Below are 27,983 nucleotides of genomic sequence, written 5' to 3'. Positions count from 1 at the left end.
GTAGTCGTGCTCGGTGACGGCCGCTAGGCATGCGCAGTCGCCTCTTGAGGCCTAGCTAACTTCCGGGGTTTGAGTGGGAACCCGGGGCCGGACATGAGTGAGGAATGTCCTGCCTTCTTCTGTTGTGAGACTCGGTAGGCCTGGGGTTTGCAGGTAGGCAGTAGATGGCAACGTGATGTTTGTACACGGGTATTTCCTGCAATGGGAGTTCAGTTAATTCTATTTCCCCTTTCCCCCCCCTCCTCCCCATTTAGATGTCGGCCCTGCCGGCCCTTCCCCTGCTCATCAACCTGAGCTGCTCCTTGCTGGGCTTCCTGGGCACTGTCATCCTCATCCCCGCCTTCAAGGACCACTTCATCGCAGCCAGACTCTATGGGATTGACCTAAACAAAACCTCCAAGCAGCAGATGTGAGTATAGTAGCCGGGGGTGGGGAGGGGAGAGAGGGCAGCAACTGGCATTGGGGGGGGGGGGCAGCAACTGGCATTGGGGGAGGGGAGGGCAGCAACTGGCATTGGGGGGGGCAGCAACTGGCATTGGAGGAGGGCAGCAACTGGCATTGGGGGGGCAGCAACTGGCATTGGAGGAGGGCAGCAACTGGCATTGGGGGGGCAGCAACTGGCATTGGGGGAGGGCAGCAACTGGCATTGGGGGAGGGCAGCAACTTGCATTGGGGGAGGGCAGCAACTGGCATGGGGGGAGGGCAGCAACTGGCATGGGGAGAGGGCAGCAACTGGCATGGGGGGAGGGCAGCAACTGGCATGGGGGGAGGGCAGCAACTGGCATGGGGGGGAGGGCAGCAACTGGCATGGGGGGAGGGCAGCAACTGGCATGGGGGGAGGGCAGCAACTGGCATGGGGGGGAGGGCAGCAACTGGCATTGGGGGCAGGGTAGCTACTGGCATGGCGGAGGGCAGCAACTGGCATTGGGGGGTAGCAACTGGCATTGGAGGTAGGGCAGCAACTGGCATTGGGGAGAAGGGTAGCAACTGGCATGGGGGGAGGGCAGCAACTGGCATTGGGGGAGGGTAGCAACTGGCATTGGGGGGAGGGTAGCAGCTGGCATTGGGGGGAGGGTAGCAACTGGCATTGGGGAGGGCAGCAACTGGCATTGGGGGGAGGACAGCAACTGGCATGGGGGAGGGCAGCAACTGGCATGGGGGAGGGCAGCAACTGGCATGGGGAGGGCAGCAACTGGCATGGGGAGGGCAGCAACTGGCATGGGGAGGGCAGCAACTGGCATGGGGAGGGCAGCAACTGGCATGGGGAGGGCAGCAACTGGCATGGGGAGGGCAGCAACTGGCATGGGGAGGGCAGCAACTGGCATGGGGGAGGGCAGCAACTGGCATTGGGGGGGTAGCAACTGGCATTGGTGGAGGGCAGCAACTAGCATTGGAGGTAGGGCAGCAACTGGCATTGGGGGGAGGGCAGCAACTGGCATGGGGGAAGGGGAGCAACTGGCATTGGGGGGAGGGCAGCAACTGGCATGGGGGAGAGCAGCAACTGGCATGGGGGAGGGCAGCAACTGGCATGGGGGGAGGCCAGCAACTGGCATGGGGGAGGCAGCAACTGGCATGGGGGAGAGCAGCAACTGGCATGGGGGGAGGGCAGCAACTGGCATGGGGGGAGGGCAGCAACTGGCATGGGGGGAGGGCAGCAACTGGCATTGGGGGGAGGGTAGCAACTGGCATTGGGGCGAGGGTAGCAACTGGCATGGGGAGGGCAGCAACTGGCATTGGGGGGAGGGCAGCAACTGGCATTGGGGGGAGGGTAGCAACTGGCATTGGGGGAGGGCAGCAACTGGCATTGGGGGGAGGGCAGCAACTGGCATTGGGGGGAGGGCAGCAACTGGCATTGGGGGAGGGCAGCAACTGGCATTGGGGGGAGGGCAGCAACTGGCATTGGGGGGAGGGCAGCATCTGTCATTGGGGGGAGGGCAACAACTTGCATTGGGGGAGGGCAACAACTAAAGGGCAATTTAGCATGGCCAATCCATCTAACCTGCACATCTTTGGACTGTGGGAGGAAACCGGAGCACCTGGAGAAAACCCATGCACACACGGGGAGGATGTGCAGACTCTGCACAGACAGAGACCCAAGTCGGAATCGAACCTGGGACCCTGGCACTGTGAAGCAATTGTGCTATCCACAATGCTACCGTGCTGCCTCTCATTCCAAATGAGCAGCTCTTGATGTCAACTCTTTACTGACAGGTGATGGATTCTTGGAGAGAGCATTGCGGGTAAATTGTGGCCTGTGCTGTCCCTAATTCTGCAAGTCAACATTACTGGAATATTTAAGTAGGAGTTTTTGAATTCCTTGTCATTTCCTCTTGTGTTCCTGATAAACTTGTAAATGTAGCAAGTTCCAAGATATGGTCACGGCAGTTCGCAGAATTGTTACAGTGGCAGAGACTATTTAGCCCATTGTGTCTGCTCTCTGACTATTCCTCCACCTTCTCTCTGTAAACCTGCACATTTTTCCTTTCCGGGTAACAGTCTAATTCCCTCTTCAGTGTCTCGATTGAATTTGCCTCCAATCGACTCTCAGGCAGTACGTTCCAGATCTTAAACCACTCGCTGTGTGGAAACTTGTCGTCGTTACACTTTTGCCGATTGCTTTACGTCTCTGCCCTCTTGTTTTTGATCATTTCATGAATGGGAACGGTTTCTCTTTATCTACTCTGTCCAGACCCCTCGTGATTTTGAACACCTCTATCAAATCTCATCTCAGCCTTCTCCTCCCCAAGGAAAACAGTCCTAACTTCTTCAATCTATCCTCATTAACCAAAGTTTCACACCCCTGGAACCATTCTTGTGAATCGTTGCCCAACTGCTTCGCCTACTTTAATATAGTTGCCCACAGTCCAATTCAGCATGTTCGTTCCTTGCCTGGTACTCGGGTGCTTCAGATTTGGTGTTGTGTTGGACCGGGAGTGTCAACATCGACTTTGCTCTGGGATAGATCTTGAACCTATCTGACTCTGAGGTGTAAATGCTGCCAGTGAGCCACTGCTGACACTTAACAGCAGTAACACGATGCAACCCAGTGAAATGTGATTGCGTTGTACCATTGGCCGCCGTACAGTTTGTTGACCTAATAAATAAACCAAACTGTGATTAAAAAATGGACGATGCAGTGTTTCCCAAAGCAGTGTGCTATAAGTTTGCTTCATAATTATCTTGATGGATCAGGGGTTATGGGGAGAAGGCAGGAGAATAGTGATGAGAAAATATCAGCCATGATTGAATGGCGGAGCAGACTCGATGGGCCGAGTGGCCTAATTCTGCTCTTATGTATTATGATCTTATGGTCTAATTAGGCAGCCAGCCCCGATCACTCTGTAAAATGTGAACGTGATGCCCCAGTTCAAAGTTGAACATCAAAGTGAGATTTTGTTCCATTCCCAGTTCCTGCTTTCCTGGTAAATTTCTGCTTATTTGTCTCGCAGCCCAGAATCGCAGGGAGTAATCAGCGGTGTCGTCTTCCTCATCATTCTTTTCTGTTTTATCCCGGTTCCTTTCCTGCACTGCTGGGCGAAGGAGCAGTGTGTCAGCTTTCCTCACGATGTGGTAAGTGATCTCCTTGTCTGTTTTTTAATGCCTCGTCTGCACGCGCATCCCTCAGCTAGTTTTATTACAGCGGTTCAAACAGTGTTACCCTGTGCACAGCACTTTAAAATCAGCGCTGAGACAACCGATTTCTGAAATTCAGGTGTGATCTCCCCAGACATTGCTCAAGCAGTAGAGCAGTCTTGTTCTAACCTGAGCTGACAATTACTTCAACATTATAAATATAATTGCAAACCACTGGAAAATCCAGGAAGCAGGCTACCTGCATCATTAATCTCATATATTACAACAGCGACTGCACTTTAAAAAAAAAAGTACATTGTCGGCAGTAAAGCGGGTTGAGTCACCCAGTGTTTGTGAAAAGTGCTATTTATATGCAAGTCTTTTTGTTTTTATCACCCTGAGATTAACTGCTATGTTTTCCCAAATCTACATGTTGGAAATCACCATCAGTAATGCTACAAGTAACATAGTGCTTCAAATATGCATCATCCACAGACTCTCACCAATCCATTAATTTCCCCAGTGCCATTTCCAAGCTGTTAGATTGATAAATCAGTCCCCTTAGCCTGACAGTTTGCTTCTGCAGTTCTGATGTTGGGATAATTGAACTGATATTAGTGATGAACATGCAGGGAACCGATACGTAGACATTGTCCTTCTACGATTCAAACATGCAGAGGCCTAGATCTCAGTTGCCTCCCTTGGCACGATACTGTTGCAGCCACAGAGACTCGGGGACCATTATGCCGCTCCAGACAGTTGATTAACCCTATTGCATTTATCCTTGCAGCCCTCAATTCTGTCCCTAACCAAAACGAGCACCATTTTTCAAAAAGCTAATCGGCCAAGGATTAACTGAGAACCTTATTCCATGTCTAATTTCTCCAAGATCATTAGCTGTGCCTTCAGTAGCCTAAGCTCAGGAGCTGCCTCTCATTCCTCCATTAAGACACTTATTAAAATGTACTTATCTTTGACCAAACCTTTGGTCACCTGATTTAATATTTCCTTACCTGGCTTGATTTCAGACTTTGTTCTATAATGCTCCTGTGACACCCTTGGGATGTTGTGTTAAAGGTGTTATATAAATGTAAGCTGTTCAGTGTATCTACAGCCTTATGAGGTGATAAATGTTCCATACTGTTTGTTGTTGTGAAAACAGTTTTGTTCTCATTTCTAAAATAAGTTGTCAGGTCATTTTGGTCGTGCCATTGGTCACCTGTTCCTATATCTCTCGATGTAGGTTGGTGAATTTGATCTGATTATGGTTCAACAAAGTCCTTTGGGACGTTTTACTACTTTAAAGGTATATAAATGCAGGTTGTTGTTGCCGTGGCAATTAGGAGAGGCAGTGGCCTAGTGGTGGTGTCACTAGACTAGTAATCCAGCCACCCAGCTTCGAATTCCGCCATGGCAGATAAAAATCTGGAATTAAAAAGTCTAATAATTGCCATGAAACCATTGTCAATTGTCGTAAAAACCCACCAGGTTCACTTTCCTTTGATGTCCTTGAGGAGAGGAAATCTGCCATCCTTACCTGATCCAGAACAATATGGCCGACTCTTAAATGCCCTCTGACTTGGCGCAGCAAGCCGCTCGGTTCAATTGGGGAGAGGCAATAAATGCTGGCCGTGAATTAATTTTTTTTAAAAATTGAAATCACTCATTCTTTTTACCGTGCCCCCCCCCCCCTCCCCCCCCAACAAATCTTCAATATTTTACATATAAATATCGGATGAATTGTAAACTTGCTTGATGCAAAAGCATTGTATGTGGAACAGTATTATTTTTCCCAAAGTGCATAAATTGAGGTGCCAATGCACTGTGTCATTTGAATAATTATAAGAGTAACAACTACTTACAATTCCTCACATAATGTCCATACGCAGGTGGGGTATCCAGGTAGGCCTGGAAAGGAAAACTGAGATAGGTACCCAAAGTGCTTGAATGCACCTCTTTGCAAGTTTCCAGAGCATCTGGCAGTATCAATGTGAACAGATCCTGGGCGGGATTCTCCGCCAGCGGGATTCTCCGTTTTGCCGCCGCCCGGGAGTTTCCTGGCGGCATGGGGCTGCCCCACAATGGGAAACCCCATCGACCGGCTGGCGTAACAGAATCACGCCGGCGCGGGTCGGGGCAGAAATGTAGCGGGGCGGAGAATCCAGCCTCCTGTCTTTCCAGAGAAGTTTGTGGTGTGTGTCTCACAAGAAAGAGAGACGAGAGCTTTAGTGGAAAGTTAGGGCTGTACAAGTTTTGTCTTCTAAATATTGGGTCTGTGCTGCAATCTTACTTGAATTTGTGTTCTAGTTTGTACAGTTGATTGGGGCGCTCCTTGCCATCTGCTGCATGATATTCCTCGGATTCGCTGATGACGTCTTGAACTTGCAATGGAGGCACAAGCTGCTACTGCCAACCATGGCATCCCTGCCCCTTCTCATGGTGTACTTTACCAACTTTGGCAACACTGTGATTGTAGTGCCAAAGCCCTTTCGCTTTCTTTTGGGTCTCCATTTGGACTTGGGTAAGTTCTCGAGATTGGAGTCGCATAGCTGTTGGCAACATTATCACAGATGCTACCTGGTTAATGCAAAGTGGACGTTTGCTTGACTTATAATCCTATTGCTTTGCAAGTTTGTGAGAAACTAACAAATCATTTCTGTAAGTTTATCTCTAGTATTTTCTGCTGCTAATATGTGCTCTCAAGATTCTACGCTGTGTTTAATTTAATGTCCATAATAACCCAGAATTAGCGTGGGAACCTAACGGAATCTTATGCATGGACTAGCCAGCTCTGTGTCCCTCTTGTCAGCAGGCATAGTTACACTCAAACTAAGTAGAATGTAGTTCGGCTGACCGTTTACTGTTGGAGATTTACAATGTACATACGTGACTGTTCTAAATGCAGGTTAAAATTTCAGCGTTAAGAGTGACTGCGATTTCAACGGAGGGAAGTCATGTTGTTTGAATCTGAGGAGGGTGGAATGGTGAATAATGGATCCATGAATGAAATGAAAATGAAAATCGCTTATTGTCACAAGTAGGCTTCAAATGAAGCTACTGTGAAAAGCCCCTAGGCGCCACATTCCGGATCCAGTGAGTAGTTACAGAACAGTCACCTCAGGGGGGAAGTCATGAGCACACAGCGAATGTGTAATATATAAGGTAGGGAGAGGATTATACTCAGATTTTTGTTTCCATGTTTCAATCTGCCACAGCATTAAATGAGCTTTGGTGTAGTAAGAAGAGCAAATGGGTAGCCCATATTTATTTTCTCTTTTGGGTGGGATCCAGAAATAATTGTGATCGCAACTTTTATGCATATAATGTACCTGCTTTAATTGCGGATCAGACTGGCCTGAGGCAGTGTGATAAAATGTAGTTTTGTTGTGAGAGAGTGGAGTCCAGACATGGTCAAATGCACTTCCTCTATACTGGACATACCGGATAAATCCCGGAGTAAATATACATCTCTTTTTCTATTCTTTCAGGAATTCTGTATTATGCATATATGGGAATGCTGGCAGTGTTCTGCACAAATGCCATCAACATTCTGGCTGGCATCAATGGCATTGAGGCTGGGCAGTCTCTGGTGATTGCCACGTCCATCATTGTTTTCAATTTAATAGAGTTAAATGGTAAGTTGACCTCACCATGGCGTTTAGATGTTGCAGCCTCACATTCTTGAAGATTCAACATTTTCATTTAATTTTATACATTCGGGTTTTTGTTGCTTTAGCTGCTCCCAGGGCCATTTGTTTTGATAATGTCACGACTCTGACACCTGTCCTCATCTCTTTGGTTCAGCTCATGACTTCAGGTAAAAGAGAGATCGTAATTTTTCAGTAAATGTGTGTGGGAGTATTGGGTTTTGGATTTGAAATACTTTTAAGCAGTGGAATTTTAAAGGAAACCATTAGCTGGATATAAAATGTAGTTCTATTGGTGATTCACGGGATAAAGATTAGTTTATTTAACAAAGGATTCCCCCCACCCAATGCCATATAACACCTATGCTGGAGGAAGTGTCGCTAATCAATTCCCAGATCTCTGCCGATGCAGATTTTCAGCTGCCCACCAAGTGGCGCAACGGAAGGAAGACTAACTCTCCCTCCACTTCCTGTGGAGGATACCAGCCTCTGTTTGGCATCCATGGAGAGAGACGTAAAGCCTGGATCATTCTTCAAACTTGTTGGCAAGACAGTGTTTGCCCCTTCATCATTTAAACAATTCCACTAAATAATGGCACAAGCTTAACAAGTGAGTTGTGTCCAGGGTCTGGGATTAATTCCAAGGTATCAATGGTCAAATCTTGCCTTCAGGGTCAGGACCCTATTTCCAACCCTGATGAAAGAACCAAAAACTACTCGGTTCCTCCAATTGTTTTGGGGAATCTGGCAGTGGAGGATTCTTCCAAACTGACTCAACACCGAAAATCCAGTGGAATTCATTGCCACAGAGGGCGGTGGAGGCCGGGACGTTGAGTGTCTTTAAGACAGAAGTTGATAAATTCTTGATTTCTCGAGGAATTAAGGGCTATGGAGAGAGGGCGGGTAAATGGAGTTGAAATCAGCCATGATTGAATGGTGGAGTGGACTTGATGGGCCGAATGGCCTTACTTCCGCTCCTATGTCTTATGGAAAACATCGGAGGGAGCAGTGGAGAGATTCCTTCCAAAAGCCATTTCTTTTCCCTGCCCCCCCCCCCCCCCCTTTTTTTTCAACGGCACTCGCTGGCGTGTTCTGGAAGTTAAAGTTGACATGTCCCAAAGCTTCTGTCAAAAGCTCCGGAGAGAAGGTAGCTGGGTGAGGAGGTAGGGTGTGTGAAGGGATCAGGTCGGTTGCTTAAGTGGGTAGAGTGGGGCAGGTGGTAGGTGGCAGAGTGGTGAGGTCAGGTTAGAGGGGAGTCAGGTGGTGGGGCCTAGTCGGGCGATGTTGAGGGGGGCAGGGTGGAATTGGGGTGGGGCAGGGCTGAGTTGGGGTGTCATGGGGTTAGCCAGTGTAGGGGGGCAATGTGAGTCTTTTGGGGGGCGGGGGTCAGGGTGAGTTATTTGGGGGGGGGGGGGATTGTCAGTTGTATAATTGCCCAGGTGTTAAACTTTTTTTAGTCTGTGTAACATTCCTGGATTACTTTCCAGGTAAGTAAGCCGGGACTGTCAGAAGTGTAAATCTGCCGGGCACATCCCACAGCCTCATTACATTAGAACGTCTGAAGAGCCCCGTAGCCTGTCTTGTGGGAGGTGTCCCGTCTCCGACTGTTCAGAGACCAGAAAATCTGAGTTTGTGGATCTCACAACAGTTCAACACATTAATACTCCATACCACCTGATCTTACATAGAACATAGAAAAATACAGCGCCGAACAGGCCCTTCGGCCCACGATGTTGTGCCGAACCTTTGTCCTGGATTAATCATAGATTATCATTGAATTTACAGTGCAGAAGGAGGCCATTCGGCCTACCGAGTCTGCACCGGCCCCCGGAAAGAGCACCCCACCCAAATCAACACCTCCACCCAACACTAAGGGCAATTTTGGACACTAAGGGCAATTTTGGACACTAAGGGCAATTTATCATGGCCAATCCACCTAACCTGCACATCTTTGGACTGTGGGAGGAAACCGGAGCCACCCGGAGGAAACCCACGCACACACGGGGAGAACGTGCAGACTCCGCACAGACAGTGACCCAAGCCGGAATCGAACCTGGGACCCTGGAGCTGTGAAGCAATTGTGCTATCCACAATGCTACCGTGTTGCCCTTAAGAACAAATAAATTTACACTATATCATTTTACCGTAATCCATGTACCTATCCAATAGCTGCTTGAAGGTCCCTAATGTTTCCGACTCGACTACTTCCACAGGCAGTGCATTCCATGCCCCCACTACTCTCTGGGTAAATAACCTACCTCTGACATCCCCCCTGTATCTTCCACCATTCAACTTAAATTTATGCCCCCTTGTAATGGTTTGTTCCACCTGGGGAAAGAGTCTCTGACTGTCTATTCTATCTATTCCCCTGATCATCTTATAAACCTCTATCAAGTCGCCCCTCATCCTTCTCCGTTCTAATGAGAAAAGTCCTAGCACCCTCAACCTTTCCTCGTAAGACCTACTCTCCATTCCAGGCAACATCCTGGTAAATCTTCTTTGCACCTTTTCCAAAGCTTCCACATCCTTCCTAAAATGAGGTGACCAGAACTGTACACAGTGCTCCAAATGTGGCCTTACCAAAGTTTTGTACAGCTGCATCATCACCTCACGGCTCTTAAATTCAATCCATAAGACCATAAGACATAGGAGTGGAAGTAAGGCCATTCGGCCCATCGAGTCCACTCCACCATTCAATCATGGCTGATTTCAACTCCATTTACCCGCTCTCTCTCCATAGCCCTTAATTCCTTGAGAAATCAAGAATTTATCAACTTCTGTCTTAAAGACACTCAACGTCCCGGCCTCCACCGCCCTCAGTGGCAATGAATTCCACAGACCCACCACTCTCTGGCTGAAGAAATTTCTCCTCATCTCTGTTCTAAAGTGACTCCCTTTTAGTCTAAGGCTGTGCCCCTGGGTCCTAGTCTCCCCTGCTAATGGAAACAACTTCCCTACATCCACCCTATCTAAGCCATTCATTATCTTGTAAGTTTCTATTAGATCTCCCCTCAACCTCCTAAACTCCAATGAATATAATCCCAGGATCCTCAGACGTTCATCGTATGTTAGGCCTACCATTCCTGGGATCATCCGTGTGAATCTCCGCTGGACCCGCTCCAGTGCCAGTATGTCCTTCCTGAGGTGTGGGGCCCAAAATTGCTCACAGTATTCTAAATGGGGCCTAACTAATGCTTTATAAAGCTTCAGAAGTACATCCCTGCTTTTATATTCCAAGCCTCTTGAGATGAATGACAACATTGCATTTGCTTTCTTAATTATGGACTCAACCTGCAAGTTTACCTTTAGAGAATCCTGGACTAGGACTCCCAAGTCCCTTTGCACTTCAGCATTATGAATTTTGTCACCGTTTAGAAAATAGTCCATGCCTCTATTCTTTTTTCCAAAGTGCAAGACCTCGCACTTGCCCACGTTGAATTTCATCAGCCATTTCTTGGACCACTCTCCTAAACTGTCTAAATCTTTCTGCAGCCTCCCCACCTCCTCCATACTACCTGCCCCTCCACCTATCTTTGTATCGTCGGCAAACTTAGCCAGAATGCCCCCAGTCCCGTCATCTAGATCGTTAATATATAAAGAGAACAGCTGTGGCCCCAACACTGAACCCTGCGGGACACCACTCGTCACCGGTTGCCATTCCGAAAAAGAACCTTTTATCCCAACTCTCTGCCTTCTGCCTGACAGCCAATCGTCAATCCATGTTAGTACCTTGCCTCGAATACCATGGGCCCTTATTTTACTCAGCAGTCTCCCGTGAGGCACCTTATCAAAGGCCTTTTGGAAGTCAAGATAGATAACATCCATTGGCTCTCCTTGGTCTAACCTATTTGTTATCTCTTCAAAGAACTCTAACAGGTTTGTCAGGCACGACCTCCCCTTACTAAATCCATGCTGACTTGTCCTAATCCGACCCTGCACTTCCAAGAATTTAGAAATCTCATCCTTAACAATGGATTCTAGAATCTTGCCAACAACCGAGGTTAGGCTAATTGGCCTATAATTTTCCATCTTTTTCCTTGTTCCCTTCTTGAACAGGGGGTTACAACAGCGATTTTCTAATCCTCTGGGACTTTCCCTGACTCCAGTGACTTTTGAAAGATCATAACTAACGCCTCCACTATTTCTTCAGCTATCTCCTTTAGAACTCTAGGATGTAGCCCATCTGGGCCCGGAGATTTATCAATTTTTAGACCTCTTAGTTTCTCTAGCACTTTCTCCTTTGTGATGGCTACCATATTCAACTCTGCCCCCTGACTCTCCGGAATTGTTGGGATATTACTCATGTCTTCTACTGTGAAGACTGACGCAAAGTACTTATTCAGTTCCTCAGCTATTTCCTTGTCTCCCATCACAAAATTACCAGCGTCATTTTGGAGCGGCCCAATGTCAACTTTTGCCTCCCGTTTGTTTTTAATGTATTTAAAGAAACTTTTACTATCATTCCTAATGTTACTGGCTAGCCTACCTTCAAATTTGATCCTCTCTTTCCTTATTTCTCTCTTTGTTATCCTCTGTTTGTTTGTGTAGTCTTCCCAATCTTCTGACTTCCCACTACTCTTTGCCACATTATAGGCTTTCTCTTTTGCTTTGATGCATTCCCTAACTTCCTTTGTCAGCCATGGCTGCCTAATCCCCCCTCTGATAACCTTTCTTTTCTTTGGGATGAACCTCTGTACTGTGTCCTCAATTACTCCCAGAAACTCCTGCCATTGCTGTTCTACTGTCTTTCCCACTAGGCTCTGCTCCCAGTTGATTTTCGTCAGTTCCTCCCTCATGCCCCTGTAGTTACCTTTATTTAACTGTAACACCTTTACATCTGATTCTACCTTCTTTCTTTCAAATTGGAGATTGAATCCCTCTGTTAATAAACGCTAGCACACCATAGGCCTTCTTCACAGCTCTATCCACTTGAGTGGCAACTTTCAAAGATGTATGAACATAGAGCCCACGATCTCTTTGCTCCTCCACATTGCCAAGAACTCTACCGTTAACCCTGTATTCCGCATTCATATTTGTCCTTCCAAAATGCACAACCTCACACTTTTCAGGGTTAAACTCCATATGCTACTTCTCAGCCCAGCTCTGCATCCTATGTCTCTTTGCAGCCGACAACAGCCCTCCTCACTATCCACAACTCCACCAATCTTCGTACCGTCTGCAAATTTACTGACCCACCCTTCAACTCCCTCATCCAAGTCATTAATGAAAATCACAAACAGCAGAGGACCCAGAACTGATCCTTGCGGTACGCCACTGGTAACTGGGATCCAGGCTGAATATTTGCCACCCACCACCACTCTCTGACTTCTATCGGTTAGCCAGTTCTTTATCCAACTGGCCAAATTTCCCACTATCCCATGCCTCCTTACTTTCTGCAGAAGCCTACCATGGGGAACCTTATCAAATGCCTCACTAAAATCCATGTACACTACATCCACTGCTTTACCTTCATCCACATGCTTGGTCACCTCAAAGAATTCAATAAGACTTGTAAGGCTTGACCTACCCCTCACAAATCCGTGCTGACTATCCCTAATCAAGCAGTGTCTTTCCAGATGCTCAGAAATCCTATCCTTCAGTACCCTTTCCATTACTTTGCCTACCACCGAAGTAAGACTAACTGGCCTGTAATTCCCAGGGTTATCCCTAGTCCCTTTTTTGAACAGGGGCACGACATTCGCCACTCTCCAATCCCCTGGTACCACCCCTGTTGCCAGTGAGGACGAAAAGATAATTGCCAACGGCTCTGCAATTTCATCTCTTGCTTCCCATAGAATCCTTGGATATATCCCGTCAGGCCCGGGGTACTTGTCTATCCTCAAGTTTTTCAAAATGCCCAGCACATCTTCCTTCCTAACAAGTATTTCCTCGAGCTTACCAGTCTGTTTCACACTGTCCTCTCCAACAATATGGCCCCTCTCATTTGTAAATACAGAAGAAAAGTACTCGTTCAAGACCTCTCCTATCTCTTCAGACTCAATACACAATCTCCCGCTACTGTCCTTGATCGGACCTACCCTCGCTCTACTCATTCTCATATTTCTCACATATGTGTAAAAGGCCTTGGGGTTTTCCTTGATCCTACCTGCCAAAGATTGTTCATGCCCTCTCTTAACTCTCCTAATCCCTTTCTTCAGTTCCCTCCTTGCTATCTTGTATCCCTCCAACGCCCTGTCTGAACCTTGTTTCCTCAGCCTTACATAAGTCTCCTTAAGACATTCAACCTCTTGTCAACCATGGTTCCCTCACTCGACCATCTCTTCCCTGCCTGACAGGGACATACATATCAAGGACACATAGTACCTGTTCCTTGAACAAGTTCCACATTTCACTTGTGTCCTTCCCTGACAGCCTATGTTCCCAACTTATGCACTTCAATTCTTGTCTGACAACATCGTATTTACCCTTCCCCCAATTGTAAACCTTGCCCTGTTGCACACACCTATCCCTCTCCATTACTAAAGTGAAAGTCACAGAATTGCGGTCACGATCTCCAAAATGCTCCCCCACTAACAAATCTATCACTTGCGCTGGTTCATTACCAAGTACTAAATCCAATATTGTACCTCCTCTGGTCGGATAATCTACATACTGTGTTAGAAAAGCTTCCTGGACACACTGCACAAACACCACCCCATCCAAACTATTTGATCTAAAGGGTTTCCACTCAATGTTTGGGAAGTTAAAGTCACCCATGACTACTACCCTGTGACTTCTGCACCTTTCCAAAATCTGTTTCCCAATCTGTTCCTCCACATCTCTGCTACTATTGGGGGGCCTATAGAAAACTCCTAACAAGGTGACTGCTCCTTTCCTATTTCTGACTTCAACCCATACTACCTCAGTAGGCTGATACTCCTCGAACTGCCTTTCTGCAGCTGTTATACTACCTCTAATTAACAATGCCACCCCCCCCCCCCCCCCCACCTCTTTTACCACCCTCTCTAATCTTATTGAAACATCTATAACCAGAGACCTCCAACAACCATTTCTGCCCCTCTTCTATCCAAGTTTCCGTGATGGCCACCACATCATAGTCCCAAGTACCGATCCATGCCTTAAGTTCACCCACCTTATTCCTGATACTTTTTGCGTTGAAGTATACACACTTCAACCCATCTCCGTGCCTGCAAGTACTCTCCTTTGTCAGTGTTCCCTTCCCCACTGCCTCATTACACGCTTTGGCATCCTGAATATCGGCTACCTTAGTTGCTGGACTACAAATCCGGTTCCCATTCCCCTGCCAAATTAGTTTAAACCCTCCCGAAGAGTACTAGAAAACCTCCCTCCCAGGATATTGGTGCCCCTCTGGTTCAGATGCAACCCGTCCTGCTTGTACACCTTCCCCAGAATGCGCTCCAATTATCCAAATACCTGAAGCCCTCCCTCCTACACTATTCCTGCAGCCACGTGTTCAGCTGCACCCTCTCCCTATTCCTAGCCTCGCTATCACGTGGCACCGGCAACAAACCAGTGATGACAACTCTGTCTGTCCTGGCTTTTAACTTCCAGCCTAACTCCCTAAACTCGTTTATTACCTCCACACCCCTTTTCCTACCTACGTCATTGGTACCAATGTGCACCACGACTTCTGGCTGCTCACCCCCCCCCCCCCCCCCCCTTAAAGATCCTGAAGACACGATCCGAGACATCCCTGGCACCCGGGAGCCAACATACCTTCCGTGAGTCTCGCTCGCGACCACAGAATCTCCTATCTATTCCCCTAACCATTGAATCTCCTACAACTATTGCTTTTCTATTCTTCCCCCCCCCCCCCGCCTTCCCTTCTGAGCCCCAGAGCCAGACTCGGTGCCAGAGACCTGGCCGCTAGTGCCTTCCCCCGGTAGGTCATCCTCACCCCCCCCCCCCCAACAGCATCCAAAACGGTATACTTGTTTTGAAGGGGAACGGCCACGAGGGATCCCTGCACTGTCTGCCTGTTTGTTTTTTTTCCCCTGACTGTAACCCAGCTATTCTTGTCCTGTACCTTGGGTGTGGTTACCTCCCTGTAACTCTTCTCTATCACCCCCTCTGCCTCCCGGATGATCCGAAGTTCATCCAGCTTCAGCTCCAGTTCCCTAACACGGTATTTGAGGAGCTGGAGTTGGGTGCACTTCCCGCAGGTATAGTCAGCGGAGACACCGGTGGTATCCCTCACCACCCACATCCGACAGGAGGAGCATGCAACTGGCCTAGCCTCCATCCCTTCTTACCTTACAGAATATAGCTGCCCTGTGGACCAACTGGATCTCCGCCCTCCGACTCTGCTCCCAGTCAGCTGCACTCTCTGTAAACTCCTGGCTCTCTTCTCACTCTTTGCGGAAATGTAAGAAACAAAATGAAAGGAGCACCTTACTTCCTCCTCACCTAACTCCCTCAGTCACCAAACTCTCACTATAGCACTCAAATGCACCAAATTCAGCACTCCCTCAGTCACCAAACTCTCACTATAGCACTCAAATGCACCAAATTCAGCACTCAGTGCAAACTGAGTGTTTGCACTGATCTTGTTTCATCATATATTGCTACGGCTATTGTTTTTATTTTTTTTCCTAACTTTTATTTCTTTTAAATAAAAGCTAAAAAATGCTCTCCTTGTAACCTCAGTGAGTATTGTGCAGTGCAATATATCTTGAATTCTAACCTTGAATAAAATGAGTTGGAGCATTTCCAATTCAGCTCCTGATGGACATGGTGTGAAGCTGTCCATAACCAAACATTAAGTTGGTCAGTCACTTAAGGACGTTTGGGGGTGAGAAGTTGGTCCTGGGTGTTCGTCATGTTGCAGGATTGTTGCCCCCTTGCTGAATTCTGTGCCTAGCCTGAAGATCTTTACTGTTGAAACAACCAGGCAAAGTGCTATGTTCCCCAGTACCAACATTCCTCGCACTCGGGAGCAGAAATCAACATTTATAAAACCTAGTACATTTCAATCTTTCTTTCGAACGATCATTTTCCCTACAGAGCAATGGAGAAGGCTTAAAAAGAAGAGTTCATTATAGGTGAAATGCTTTGAGCTGGCCTGTGAGATATGTAAATGCCAAGTTCCTGGTGTTTCACCTAACCCAGGATGAGCACAAAAGGCAGTGCAACTAGCTGCCGAAAGTCTGATCCCTGATTTGTGCTCTCCGATCCCAGCCAAGACATTCCTGCCATTTTTGGCACACTCTGATTACAGTCTGCTACCTGTGATGGAGAATGGACGTCTGTGTAAGTTACAGTGATGGAAACTTGAGAAGACGTTAAAAGAAAGAAAAGTGAGAAGGGGGGAGTTCGGGTAAGATAGAGAAATGGTGACTGAGAGAGTGTGCACCATGGAGCAATCAAGTCGCGGAGGGACAGATGTCTGAGGAAATCATTGAGGGAACTTTGGACAAGGCAATGAGGAACTTTGCTGTGAATTAATTTATAGGTTTTGTATAGCGACTTTAATCTCAGGCTCCCAAAGTGCTTTACAATCAATGACATTCTCTTGAAGTGTAGTCACTACAGTAATGGAGGAAACACAGCAGCCAAATTGTGATCAGTAAGATCCCACAAACAGCAATGTGATAACAGATCATCTCTTTTTTTAAGCAATGTTGGTACGTCACACACGGTAAAATATCCTGTCAACAGAGGCTTATATTTGAAGATTCTTTATAAAGAAGGATTAAATCAAGAGATTACAGTTGTTCTGGGTATTATATTCTTGTAGCTGGGATAAATATTAATTAGTGTGTTTTTTCCCCTCTTTTAGGTGATTACAAGGATGACCACATATTCTCCTTATACTTCATGATACCATTTTTCTTCACCACGTTAGGACTGCTGTATCACAACTGGTATGATAACGTTTTACATTTCTGGTGTTTCACCTCAGGCAGTCAACACTAGTATGGGTGAACCTGATCTGTGCAGGTGTCAACTTACCCGGAATGAGCTGTACTGATATTTGCACTGTTGTTTTCTCTTTCCTATGCATGGCTTGGATTAGGTCTCTACTCGATAATGAAAATATCCAGCAAACAGACTGAGTTCAGGGGGAATTGTAAAGGAGCAGGAGGGCAAAACAGATTTGCAACCAAAATGTTCTATCTTCTGACCAACAGAGCAACAGGATGGGGTTTGATTGTGGCAGTTCCTTATACATGTGGAGTATCCCTGGTATAGGAGGTAAACAGGAAAGTAGAGTTGAGGCCACAGTCAGATCAGCGATGATCGTAGCAAATGACGGAGCTGTCTCGAGGGGCCAAATAGCCTCTTAATGTTTTATGTTCGTGTATAAAATTGCAGATGTTAAATTACACAGAATTCAGAGGACGGAAGGAGGCCGTCTGGCCCAGCTGATCCGTGCTGGTGGTCATGAGCCATGTGAGCCTCTCCACAACCTTAGTTCATCTAACCCTATGTCCCTCGATTCCTGTTTCCATCTTGTACTTGTCTAGCTTCACCTGCGATTTGCCTGAACCACTCGATGTGGCCGCGAATTCCACATTCTCTCCATAGTCTGGGTCAAGAGATTTCGCTTTGATTCTTTGTTGGATTTATTCGAAACTGTATTCTATTTATGGCCCGTTGTTTTGGATTCCCCAAAAATGAAGCTATGTGCTTATTATCAAATAGCGACTTTTTGCTACATGGAACTAGCTATTACTATCTCTAATGTGGGGGGGCTACTGTGGCCAGCACCTAAAATTCCATTAAATTCTACAAATCTGTTCAATCCGATAAGGAATCATTTATGTCGAGAAATGTTTTTGAGGATGATCATGCAAGTGTTGATACACTGAAGACCCCCATCTTAACTACATAAGCAAAATGTCAGCTACTCAAAGGACAGCCATAGAATTCCTACAGTACAGGAGGAGGCCATTCGGCTCATCGAATCGGCACTGACCCTCTGAAAGACCTTCTTACTTAGGCCCACTCCCTCGCTCTATCCCCGTAACCCTATAACCCCACATCTTTGGACACTAAGTGCAATTTATCAGGGCCAATCCATCCAAGCTGCATATCTTTGGACTGTGGGAGGAAGCCGGAGCACCCGGAGAAAACCCACGCAGACACGGGGAGAACGTACAAACTCCACACAGACTGTCACCCAAGGCCAGAATTGAACCTGGGTCCCTGGCGCTGTGAGGCAGCAGTGCTAACCACTCTGCCACCAGCCAATCTATCTCCCGATAAAACACCCTTTTTTATCACTTCCAATAAATCACCTATTGCAGTGCCTACAAACTGATGGTGAAGATTTATTGATATTAGATGAGGACATAATTGATAAACTTTGAAAAATGCTATTTATTTGTTCTTAAATACTGAAATCTATGGACATATGGGATCCATTTGCAGCCCCTTCTTCCCCTCTCCTGGATGCACAGAACTCAGTGAAGTAGAAATGCGATGTGGCTGAAGAATATTAATAATAATTCAGGCAACCTTCCTCTTCCATTGCCGCCTCCACCTTTTTCCATGCATTGCATCATGCTAGCTTGTGTGTATTATTGTCACAACTTATACAGGAATGGTGTAATTTCCTCTTTTTCGACATCGGTTAGTGTATTTCTTTCATATTTTTGCAAAGTATGAACACCACCACCTGCAAGTTCCCCTCCAAGTCACAAACCATCCTGACTTGGAACTATATCGCCGTTGCTTCACTGTTGCTGGGTCAAATTCCTGAACTTCCTCCCTAACAGCACGGTGGGTGTACCTACAGCATGTGGAGGGCAGCGGTTCAAGCAGGTGGCTCACTGCCGCCTCATGGGCAATCAGGGACGAGCAACAACAGCTGGCTTTGCCAGCAATACCCACATCATGGGGGCAAAGAAGGTGCAGCTGAATGGACAGTGGTGGCGTCAGCGCCCTCGGAAGAAAACCGAAACTGGAGCAAAAATGAGAAATTATATATTTTTTAAAACTGGAGTGAATAATGGGGTTCAATCTACATAAACGGCATCAGGAAATAGAGTAGGCAGTCTAACGCCTTACCCCACTGTGATTTATTCTTTATGCTGAAGACTTGGAGCTGTGCAGTTTGTTGGGGTAAAGCCCTTTTGACCTGTTATCCTTCATGTGCTGCAGGTATCCGTCTAACGCCTTTGTGGGCGACACATTCTGTTACTTTGCGGGAATGACTTTCGCAGTGGTCGGGATCCTCGGTCACTTCAGTAAGACCATGATGATGTTCTTCATCCCTCAGGTGCTCAACTTTCTTTACTCGGTGCCTCAGCTCTTTCATATCGTTCCGTGCCCACGACACAGACTGCCAAGGTACGCCTCAGCTGCTTTTTTTTTTTTTTCAAACACAATCATTGGTGAGATTCTCTTCCCTTCCAGGTAATACACTCTCTCTGATAGAGGGAGTAAATGAGCAGCCTGTTTCTAAACCTCAGCCGACCAACTATTTAAAGTAAAGCAAAATAAGTCCACTGAGAAATTAACTTTTAAATGTGAACTAAACATTTAATACTAATAATCTTCATTGTCACAAGTAGGCTTACATAAACACTGCAATGAAGTTACTGTGAAAATCCCCTAGTCGCCACACTCCGGCGCCTGTTCGGGTACACAGAGGGAGAATTCAGAATGTCCAATTCAGCTAACTGGCACGTCTTTCGGGACTTGTGGGAGGAAACCGGAGCGCCCGGAGGAAACTCACGCAGACACGGGGAGAACGTGCAAACTCCGCACAGACAGTCTCCCAAGCCGGGAATCGAACCTGGGACCCTGGAGCTGTGAAGCAACAGTGCTAACCACTGTGCTGCCGTGCCGCCCAGTGCGTTTACAAGTAATTTACAAGTGCGTTGTCAGTGTCTAATATTAAACTTCAATTTTTTAAACTTACTGGGGTGGGATGTGGATTCCAACAGACGACTTGTCCATATAAACCTGAAATAGTCTTGGATGCTGTCTATAAACATGTCTATAATTTTGACCTTGTATGGTACAAGTAATATGTACCAGAAAACAGTGCGTCAGTAGTAATCATGTTTGCTTCGCTTTTCTTCTCTGTTTTTACACCCAGATTAGATCCTAGAACAGGAAAGCTGGGCATGAGTTACTCGAGATTCAAAACAAAGGATTTGCCTAAACTCGGAGACTTTATATTAAAGGTACTTTTATTTAAACCCTTATTGAGTAAGAAGGACAAAACTGTACACAGGGTCGCGATGTAGTCCAACTAAGGCCCTGTACAACAGGAGCCAGTACCTCCCTACTTTTATGCTCCGTTCCCTTGCCATAAATGCTAACATTCCATTTGCCTTCCTAATCTCGTGCTGCAGCAGCACATCAACTGGTGCATTTTCTATGGCTTAGGCCAGCATGAAATGTTTTAGAGCGGGGTTTGTCATTACAGTCTGAACAATGTTACAGCACCATGTCTGGAGCAAGTAAATTAACAGGTGTTCCTGCCATCTCCTTTTTTTTTTTAAAAAGAAGTTGTTAGTGCCACCTTGGAAGCATTACTCACTGGTTTCTGTGTACTAATGCAGGCACCGTCAGCTCCAAAGGTGTGTGTATATATAGAGTAGATATCTGTGTATGTATAGTCTCTATTTTCAGGCTCCCTGTTGTCTGCTACACGACCATATTGTTAGAATGAGGTGTGCTTTTGCATGGGATGGGGAGGGAAACTTGAAGTTGAACCCGGCGTCCTTCAGGGAAGGAAATCTGCCGTCCTTACCTGGTCTGGCCTACACGTGAGCCCAGATCCATAGCAATGTGGTTGACTCTTAAATACCCTCTGAAATGGCCCAGAAGACCACTCCGATCAAGAGTAATTAGGGATGGGCAATAAATGGTGGCCCGGTCCGCATCCCTCAAATTAATTTTAAAAGCTCTATGCTGCTGAGTTGTCTCACAACTAATTTTGCAATGCACACCAGACTTGGCTCTTTTGCAGTTTTTGCTTTAAAACTAAATGAATTTCCATGTAACATTTGGGTAGCAATGCAGTGATATTGGCAATTTTGGTGAAGTCAGTTAAATGTAGGTGTCATGCCTGTCTGAAATCTGTGTTCAAAATTAAAATGCTAAAAATGAAATTGTACCACCGTCCACATATGCCACCTTTACACAGCCAACAATGGGAAAGTGCTGCTAGTTCTCTGAAATAAGTGACAATGTTATTGCAAGTACAGTGTTTGAGGCGTGATGAAGTGGTACCTGAATGTAAGTTCTTTTTTAGTTAAGCTGGCAGCTGTGGCTCGGCACACGTTCACACCTCTTGTGTCAGAAGATTGTGGGTTAGAAGTACCACTCCAGAAACGTGAGCACAAAGGTTAATTCGGGTGCAGCACTGAGGGAGTACTGCACTGACAGAGCTAGTGTCTTTTCGACGCGATGTTAAACCGACACCCCAGCTGCCCCTTCAGATGGACTTAAAAGACCCCATGGCGTTACTTCGAAGAAAGCCAGGGGAGTTATTCCCGTTATCTTGGCTAATATTTATCCTTCCGTCGACCTCAAATAGCCTCCTTCTGCACTGTAGCAATTCTATGGTCACAAAAGCATTACCTGACCATTATCACATTGCTGTTTGTGGGAGCTTGCTGTGAGTAAACTGGCTGCCAGCCTTCCTATGTTATAACTTACTGCATTTCATCGAAAAGCTTTACTGTCTGTACACTTTGTGATATTCAGAGTCGCTAAAAGATTCTATTGGAGTATAAGCTTTTTTTTCATTCTCTTGATCTGAATTGTGATTTTCCTTTTGCATTTGTGAGCTTGGTCGCCAGATTTTATAATTACGTCAAACATAGAACATACAGTGCAGAAGGAGGCCATTTGGTCCATCGAGTCTGCACCAACACATATTAAGTCCTCACGTCCTCACTTCCACCCTATCCCCGTAACCCAATAACCCCTCCTAACCTTTTTGGGCACTTAAGGGCAAGTTAGCATGGCCAATCCACCTAACCTGCACGTCTTTGGACTGTGGGAGGAAACCAGAGCACCCGGAGGAAACCCACGCAGACACTGAGAACGTGCAGACTCCACACAGACAGTGACCCAGCAGGGAATCGAACCTGGGACCCTGGCGCTGTGAAGCCACAGTGCTATCCACTTGTGCTACCGTGCTGGCCTATTTATTTAAGTTAATTTTATCCGTGTTATCTTTATCTACCCACAATAGCCAGCTTTCTTTTGGAGAAGATGCTTTTACCCAGTAATTTAAACCTAGAGCCGTTTGCTTCAGATTTCACTAGGTTTACTACAACAACAAAAAATCAAATTCACACGTACTGACTTGTGACAGGGCTGTTTGCACTAAAGTGATTTGGTTGGAATAAATGATTGGTGTTTAAAATAAGAAGCAAATGAACAAATAAAAATCTCTTAAAACGAATGTACGTTTATGCTCTGTCGGAGAGTGAGAGAAATCGGCAGAAAGGGCACCTCCCTCTGTGGGAAATACAAGCCAATCTGAGCTAGTGTGCTAGTCACAGAGATCATCAGCCCCAGGCCATGTGGAGGGAATTCCTTGTGTGAAGTGAGCTGGGAAGCGATGAAAACTGTTCCCTCTGCCAATGAATGTTGACTCTCTTTCTCGTAGGTGGTTGACAAATTCTGGCTGGTGGAGGTGAACCGTGGAGTTGGAGAAAATGACGAGTACACAGAGTGCAACAACTTCACTCTGATTAATTTTGTAATAAAGCTGATAGGCCCAACGCATGAGAGAACCCTGACCATTATCCTACTGCTCATCCAGGTGAGACCGACAGCAGGCAGCAAAACCTTGCACCCAATTATTACACTTAACTGATGGAGCAGACAAAAGATATTGTAATGCATCGATTGTTGCTGTGTCCACTGAGCTGCCTGAGACAACAACCGTTTCTTACAATTTTGCTGTAATTCCTGGTGCTGAATTATTTATAACTAGCTGGACGTGGCCTTGTCTGCTTCAGTAAATGTCGACCTTGTAACCTGAGATCCCTAAAAAATGCTGTTTCACCTTGGTCATGATACGTTGAGTAGGGTTTTCGTAAGAGTATTTGGCTGTAGAACAGGAGGTTGGGAATTAGAATGTTGCAGAATCAATAACGCACGGTGATACATTCTGTTAGCGTGGGGGCTGGTTTAGCTCAGTTGGCTAGACTGCTGGTTCGTGATGCAAAGCGAGGCCAGCAGCGTGGGTTCATTCCCCGTACCGGCTGAGGTTATTCACGACGAAGACCCCGCCTACTCAACCTCTCCCCTCGCCTGAGGTGTGATAGCAAACATTGCACACCCTTCTTCAGAGTCCCAGCTTCCTCTTCAATTGTGCTGATTGTTTCATTTCTTACACCAATTAATATTGCAGTCCTGCTGAACAGCTTTCCCGAACTGTTGCATTGAACCAGGCCCCTGGGTTCTCAGCCAATTTTGTTTTAAGTTGGATGTTTGCAGGTATTACAGAGACGATTTTGTCTCCTGTCTGGACTGAATCCAGCCGTCAGGAGGCAAAAGAATTGCATGCCTTAACCACTGTGACACCCAAGTGTTGTTGCATAATTAGATTTCATATTTGATCAAATCTACAAAAAGAAAGGTTCACTGTGCAGGGAAATTAAATCAGTTTGACTGCTTTGTTCCTTCCATGTTTTTAAACCTACTTGTCTTCTCACCCCCAACACCCAGGTTGCTGGAAGTGCGTTTGCTTTCATGGTCCGCTATCACCTAGTCCGCTGGTTTTACGATGTCTGATTCTCAATGAAAAATACTTGAATCACAGAATGCGGTATTCCTGTGCTGGGGGGTCGGGCTATTTTTCTCTTTTCCCCTTACTGCAACCCCCTCCAGCTTAGTGGATATTGGATGTCGATCACTGCTCTGGATGGAAGTGCTTGGTTTTGCTTTTTTTGAAAACACCTGTTTTCTGTCTCGTTAAATAATGTTACTGAAGATTAGATTTGAAGATTGTTTGCTTAATTTCCTTTGAAATTGCAGGAATCAAATGATAGAATAGGGAATGTCCAGTCACAGTTTTATTTTTACATTGTAACGGATTACTTGAAATAATAAGATGACTATGTTTCCGCCAGTTTGTGTGGAATAATTTAAATTCTATGTAGATTTTCCCTAACATGTACCTCATTATATTGCACACCTCATTGCTGTATGTTTCTCTCAAACTTGGTGCAATACTTAAGGACTTTTTCTGATCTACTGTAGCAGAATCTTTTGAATACCTTAAGCCACAGAGAGCTTTAGTTTCATTTCAAAACTCTTTGTCACCTTCAAATATTTTTTAGTTCCAGCGATTCAGAACTCCAATACGCCCGAAGGCATCGTAAAATCGCTCAACCTGCTGTATCATTGCAGTTCGCTGTTCAGACATGGAGGCTTGGCATCCTGGTCTAAATTCAGCCATAAAATACCCTTTCCAGTTGTGCGTTGACGTGTTAGGATTGAAAGGGTGTCTGTTATTGTTCATGCGCTGGATCTTTCAGTGAAATAATAAAGATGTTGAGAACTCTGAGCAGCCATCACTAAGACAAGACTGTGAGGGGAAAGCTCATTGATATACCTGGGCTCTCCAAAGGTTGCGCAGCTTGAAAGGTTGGGTATGATGTGACCAAATGTCAAAATGGCCCCATTGCCAATTATTTTAGATATGATATCAAAGGGTATGCATGCAGGCATGTGCAATGGGGGAGCATCATTCTTAAAACCGGAGTGAACTAAAGAATTGAACTGTGCTCAGGGATGAAAAGCTGACAATGCAATCTGGTTCGCTCACATGTTCTCCAATGCCCATTACAGTTTCCCCAGACTATGCAAAATTTTAGCAATGAATAAGGCACAGTGCTGACAACTCTCTGAGAATGGATCAGGCAAAGTTAATGGTCTGGCAAATTGACTAAATTGCCACCCTGATTTAAAAGGGCAAGTGCAGCCAAAGGGTACAGAGAGCCACGTAGCTCCCTCAAAGTGGTGTGGACATTGAAAGATGAGGCTGTCCCACCAACCACTGGCTGGGTAGTAAGTCTGCTGTTAAGCAGCCTGGTGCCGAGCTCAAAAATCCAAAGACATTATTTGTTAGTTAAACAGAAGCAAAATACTGCGAGTGCCGGATATCTGAGATAACAACAGGAAAGGCCGGAAGCACTCGGTACACCAAGCAATGTTTGTGGAGAGTTAATATTTTAGGTCAATTGACCTGTCAATTAATTCTGTTTTGCTCTCCGTCGGTGTTGCCAGACCTGTAGAGCATGTCCAGCATTTTTGGTTTTTACACTGTCACTTCAGTTTATTTTTTTGAAAAAGAGAGTGCTATGGATGGGAACGTACATAAGAGCAAAAAACACAATTCATGAAGCCCTAAGAAATTCCGCTTTGAAATATTGCTGGCGAGCTTCAAAAGTTGTAATTTATTTCTCTCACTTTGGAGTCCAAATCAAGCCTCGAACAACCGATTTAAAAATGCAGCTGAAAATATTATTGTCAATCTTGATAGTACGCCCTAATAACTTAAGCTGGCGCTGTTAATTTAATCTTGATATTGGATAAGAAGCAGAAATCCTGTTATCTGAATATTTTGAGTCTAAGAAACTTCTCGCCGTGAAGAGCTGTTTCAGGCTCTGCACATGATTACCAAAATTCTTAGCCGAGTATTTAAAAGTCTTTAATGTGAATAATTTGTACTTCCTTTGTTAAATTGCCATTGCCCTGATGTGATCTCAATTCAGTGCATGGTAACTGGAAAGATCACTGAATGAATAAAGTGAAGTGCAAAAACATGTTGTTTTTCTATATAAAAGATTGTACATTTTGTGTGTGTGTGTGTGTGTGTGTGTGTGTGTGTATATATAATATGTGTGTACAATTGAACTTAGGTACTCTGGTATTTGACTGGATAATATAAAGACAAAAATGTGGTTTTGAGACTTGTGACTCCATCAAAATAAAATCTTAAAGAAGGTAACCATATGGCACTGGCTATATATCACCACAATACGTGTGCAGCAAATTCAAAATTGAGCTATTTTATAGTTGTTACACTTAAAAGTACATAGAACATACAGTGCAGAAGGAGGCCATTCGGCCCATCAAGTCTGCACCGATCCACTTAAGCCTTCACTTCCACCCTAACCCAATAACCCCTCCTAACCTTTTTTGGACACTAAGGGCAATTTAGCGCTGCAAATCCACCTAACGGCACATCTTTGGATAAGTAGACAAGGATCAAGTATTGAATCCAGTTCATATGATTTATTAAAGATTGTAAAACCGCGCCGGAATTTGGCGACTAGGGGCTTTTCACAGTAACTTCATTTGAAACCTACTTGTAACAATAAGCAATTTTCATTTCATTTCATTTCAAAACGGCTGGGAGAGCAGATCTGACTTAAATGCACGTAAGAATTCGGACAGAACTCATCTCAGCTTACAGATGCGAAGGCAGAAGTTATATACGTGTTTGGACAGTCTTATCACTCCTCTTTGCTCCTGTCACTATTCTGTAGCCTAACACTTCCCTAACAAATAAAATTTATTCGAGATTTCCATGGTGATGCTATTGTCTGAGTCTCCCGTGGCCTTTAGAATTGGTAATAGGTCACGCTTCTAGATTTTTTGCTAGCCGGAGACTCCTTCATCTTACAAGAGAGGAATTGATGGCTGCCATGCCCCTGTAACAGGCTAGCACCGGTAGCCTGTTTCCTGTCATTATCAGTCAGCTCACTGAGGCCCCAGCCAGTTTCACAGCTTCCTTGAAAGCTGCACTAGGTCTTTTTACTTCCAATACAAAGGATAATATGGTCACCACTCCTAATTCACAAAATATTTTATAATGCTTGGTGTATTATGTTACAATACAAATTATACTTGGGGTGTGTCCTTAATATAAGTGTGTATGCATGATTATCATTTACAAAGGTTATATAGAGTGAATTCATAACAAATGTATGGCATTCATCACAGTTCATAATGTGACCTTCTATACCACTCACTACATATGTTTTAGTTAATACATAGTGTTGAATAACACTAGCTAACCTTGAGTCATTACAAGTTGACCATACACTGTTACAAAGTCCAATACTGAATTGCAAGTTTGTACCATGTTCTGTGATCAATATCTTTAACAGAAATCTGCCAGTAAATCTAACAATTGAACTGGCCTCTATGCAGAAAAGGACAACAAACTTCAACCACCCTTTCCATTTCAAAGTGTTTCCCAGCTTCACTCTTTGAAAGGCCTGGCTCTAATCCCCCAGTCGTGGACTTCTCCACCCACAAATATAGTTGCTATCGATTTGTGTCACCATAGTTCTAAAAACAGCAAATGTGATAATCATCTGTTTTTGTGATGTCGGTTGAGGGGGAAATTTGGCCAGAACACTGGGGAAAATTCCCTTGCCGTTATTGGAAGTGGTGCCATGGGATCTTTTGCATTAACCTGGGACTTTAGGCTAACGTCTCTGATAGTGAAACACTTCTTCAGTAGTGCGTTGAAGTGTCAGTTTAGATTTTGTGCTCTGGCCGTGGAGTGTGATTATCGGACTCGAGGCAAGAATGCTACACGCTGAGCTGCAGCTGACACCGGCCGTGGTACATTGGTAATGTCACTGGACCGGTAATCCAAAGATTCAGGCTAATGTCTGGGTTCAAATGCCACCGTGGCAGTTAGTGGTATTTAAATTCAGTAAATTTAATTTAAAAAGTGGAAGTCTCATTAATGATGACCAGGAAAGTATAATTGTAAAAATCCATCAGGTTCTCCCTGAATGAAATCTACCAACTGTACCCAGTATGACCTACATGTAACTC

General features: G+C 45.5%; 1 protein-coding gene across 1 annotated transcript; it reads left to right on the top strand.

Annotated features, from left to right (window-relative positions):
- On the top strand, positions 1-25,949 carry dpagt1 (dolichyl-phosphate (UDP-N-acetylglucosamine) N-acetylglucosaminephosphotransferase 1 (GlcNAc-1-P transferase)). The gene is made up of 10 exons (XM_072486527.1): positions 1-153; positions 255-409; positions 3,450-3,570; positions 5,881-6,094; positions 7,062-7,208; positions 16,981-17,065; positions 19,308-19,496; positions 20,251-20,338; positions 22,783-22,938; positions 23,850-25,949. Exons 2-10 carry the CDS (start codon positions 255-257, stop codon positions 23,913-23,915), a joined length of 1,221 nt encoding a protein of 406 aa, XP_072342628.1. The 5' UTR covers positions 1-153; the 3' UTR covers positions 23,916-25,949.
- The last annotated feature ends 2,034 nt before the right edge of the window (positions 25,950-27,983 follow it).

The sequence above is a fragment of the Scyliorhinus torazame genome, chromosome 21 (assembly GCF_047496885.1).
Source record: "Scyliorhinus torazame isolate Kashiwa2021f chromosome 21, sScyTor2.1, whole genome shotgun sequence".
Classification (NCBI taxonomy): Eukaryota; Metazoa; Chordata; class Chondrichthyes; order Carcharhiniformes; family Scyliorhinidae; genus Scyliorhinus; species Scyliorhinus torazame.
This window is presented reverse-complemented; position numbering and strand designations above follow the sequence as displayed.

Bases quoted from the DNA above. Each gene is read 5' to 3' on its own strand.
- dpagt1 (XM_072486527.1), top strand. From the start codon at position 255: ATGTCGGCCCTGCCGGCCCTTCCCCTGCTCATCAACCTGAGCTGCTCC. The intron at 410-3,449 runs GTGAGTATAGTA...TTTGTCTCGCAG, and splicing joins AAAACCTCCAAGCAGCAGAT to CCCAGAATCGCAGGGAGTAA. The intron at 3,571-5,880 runs GTAAGTGATCTC...TTTGTGTTCTAG, and splicing joins TCAGCTTTCCTCACGATGTG to TTTGTACAGTTGATTGGGGC.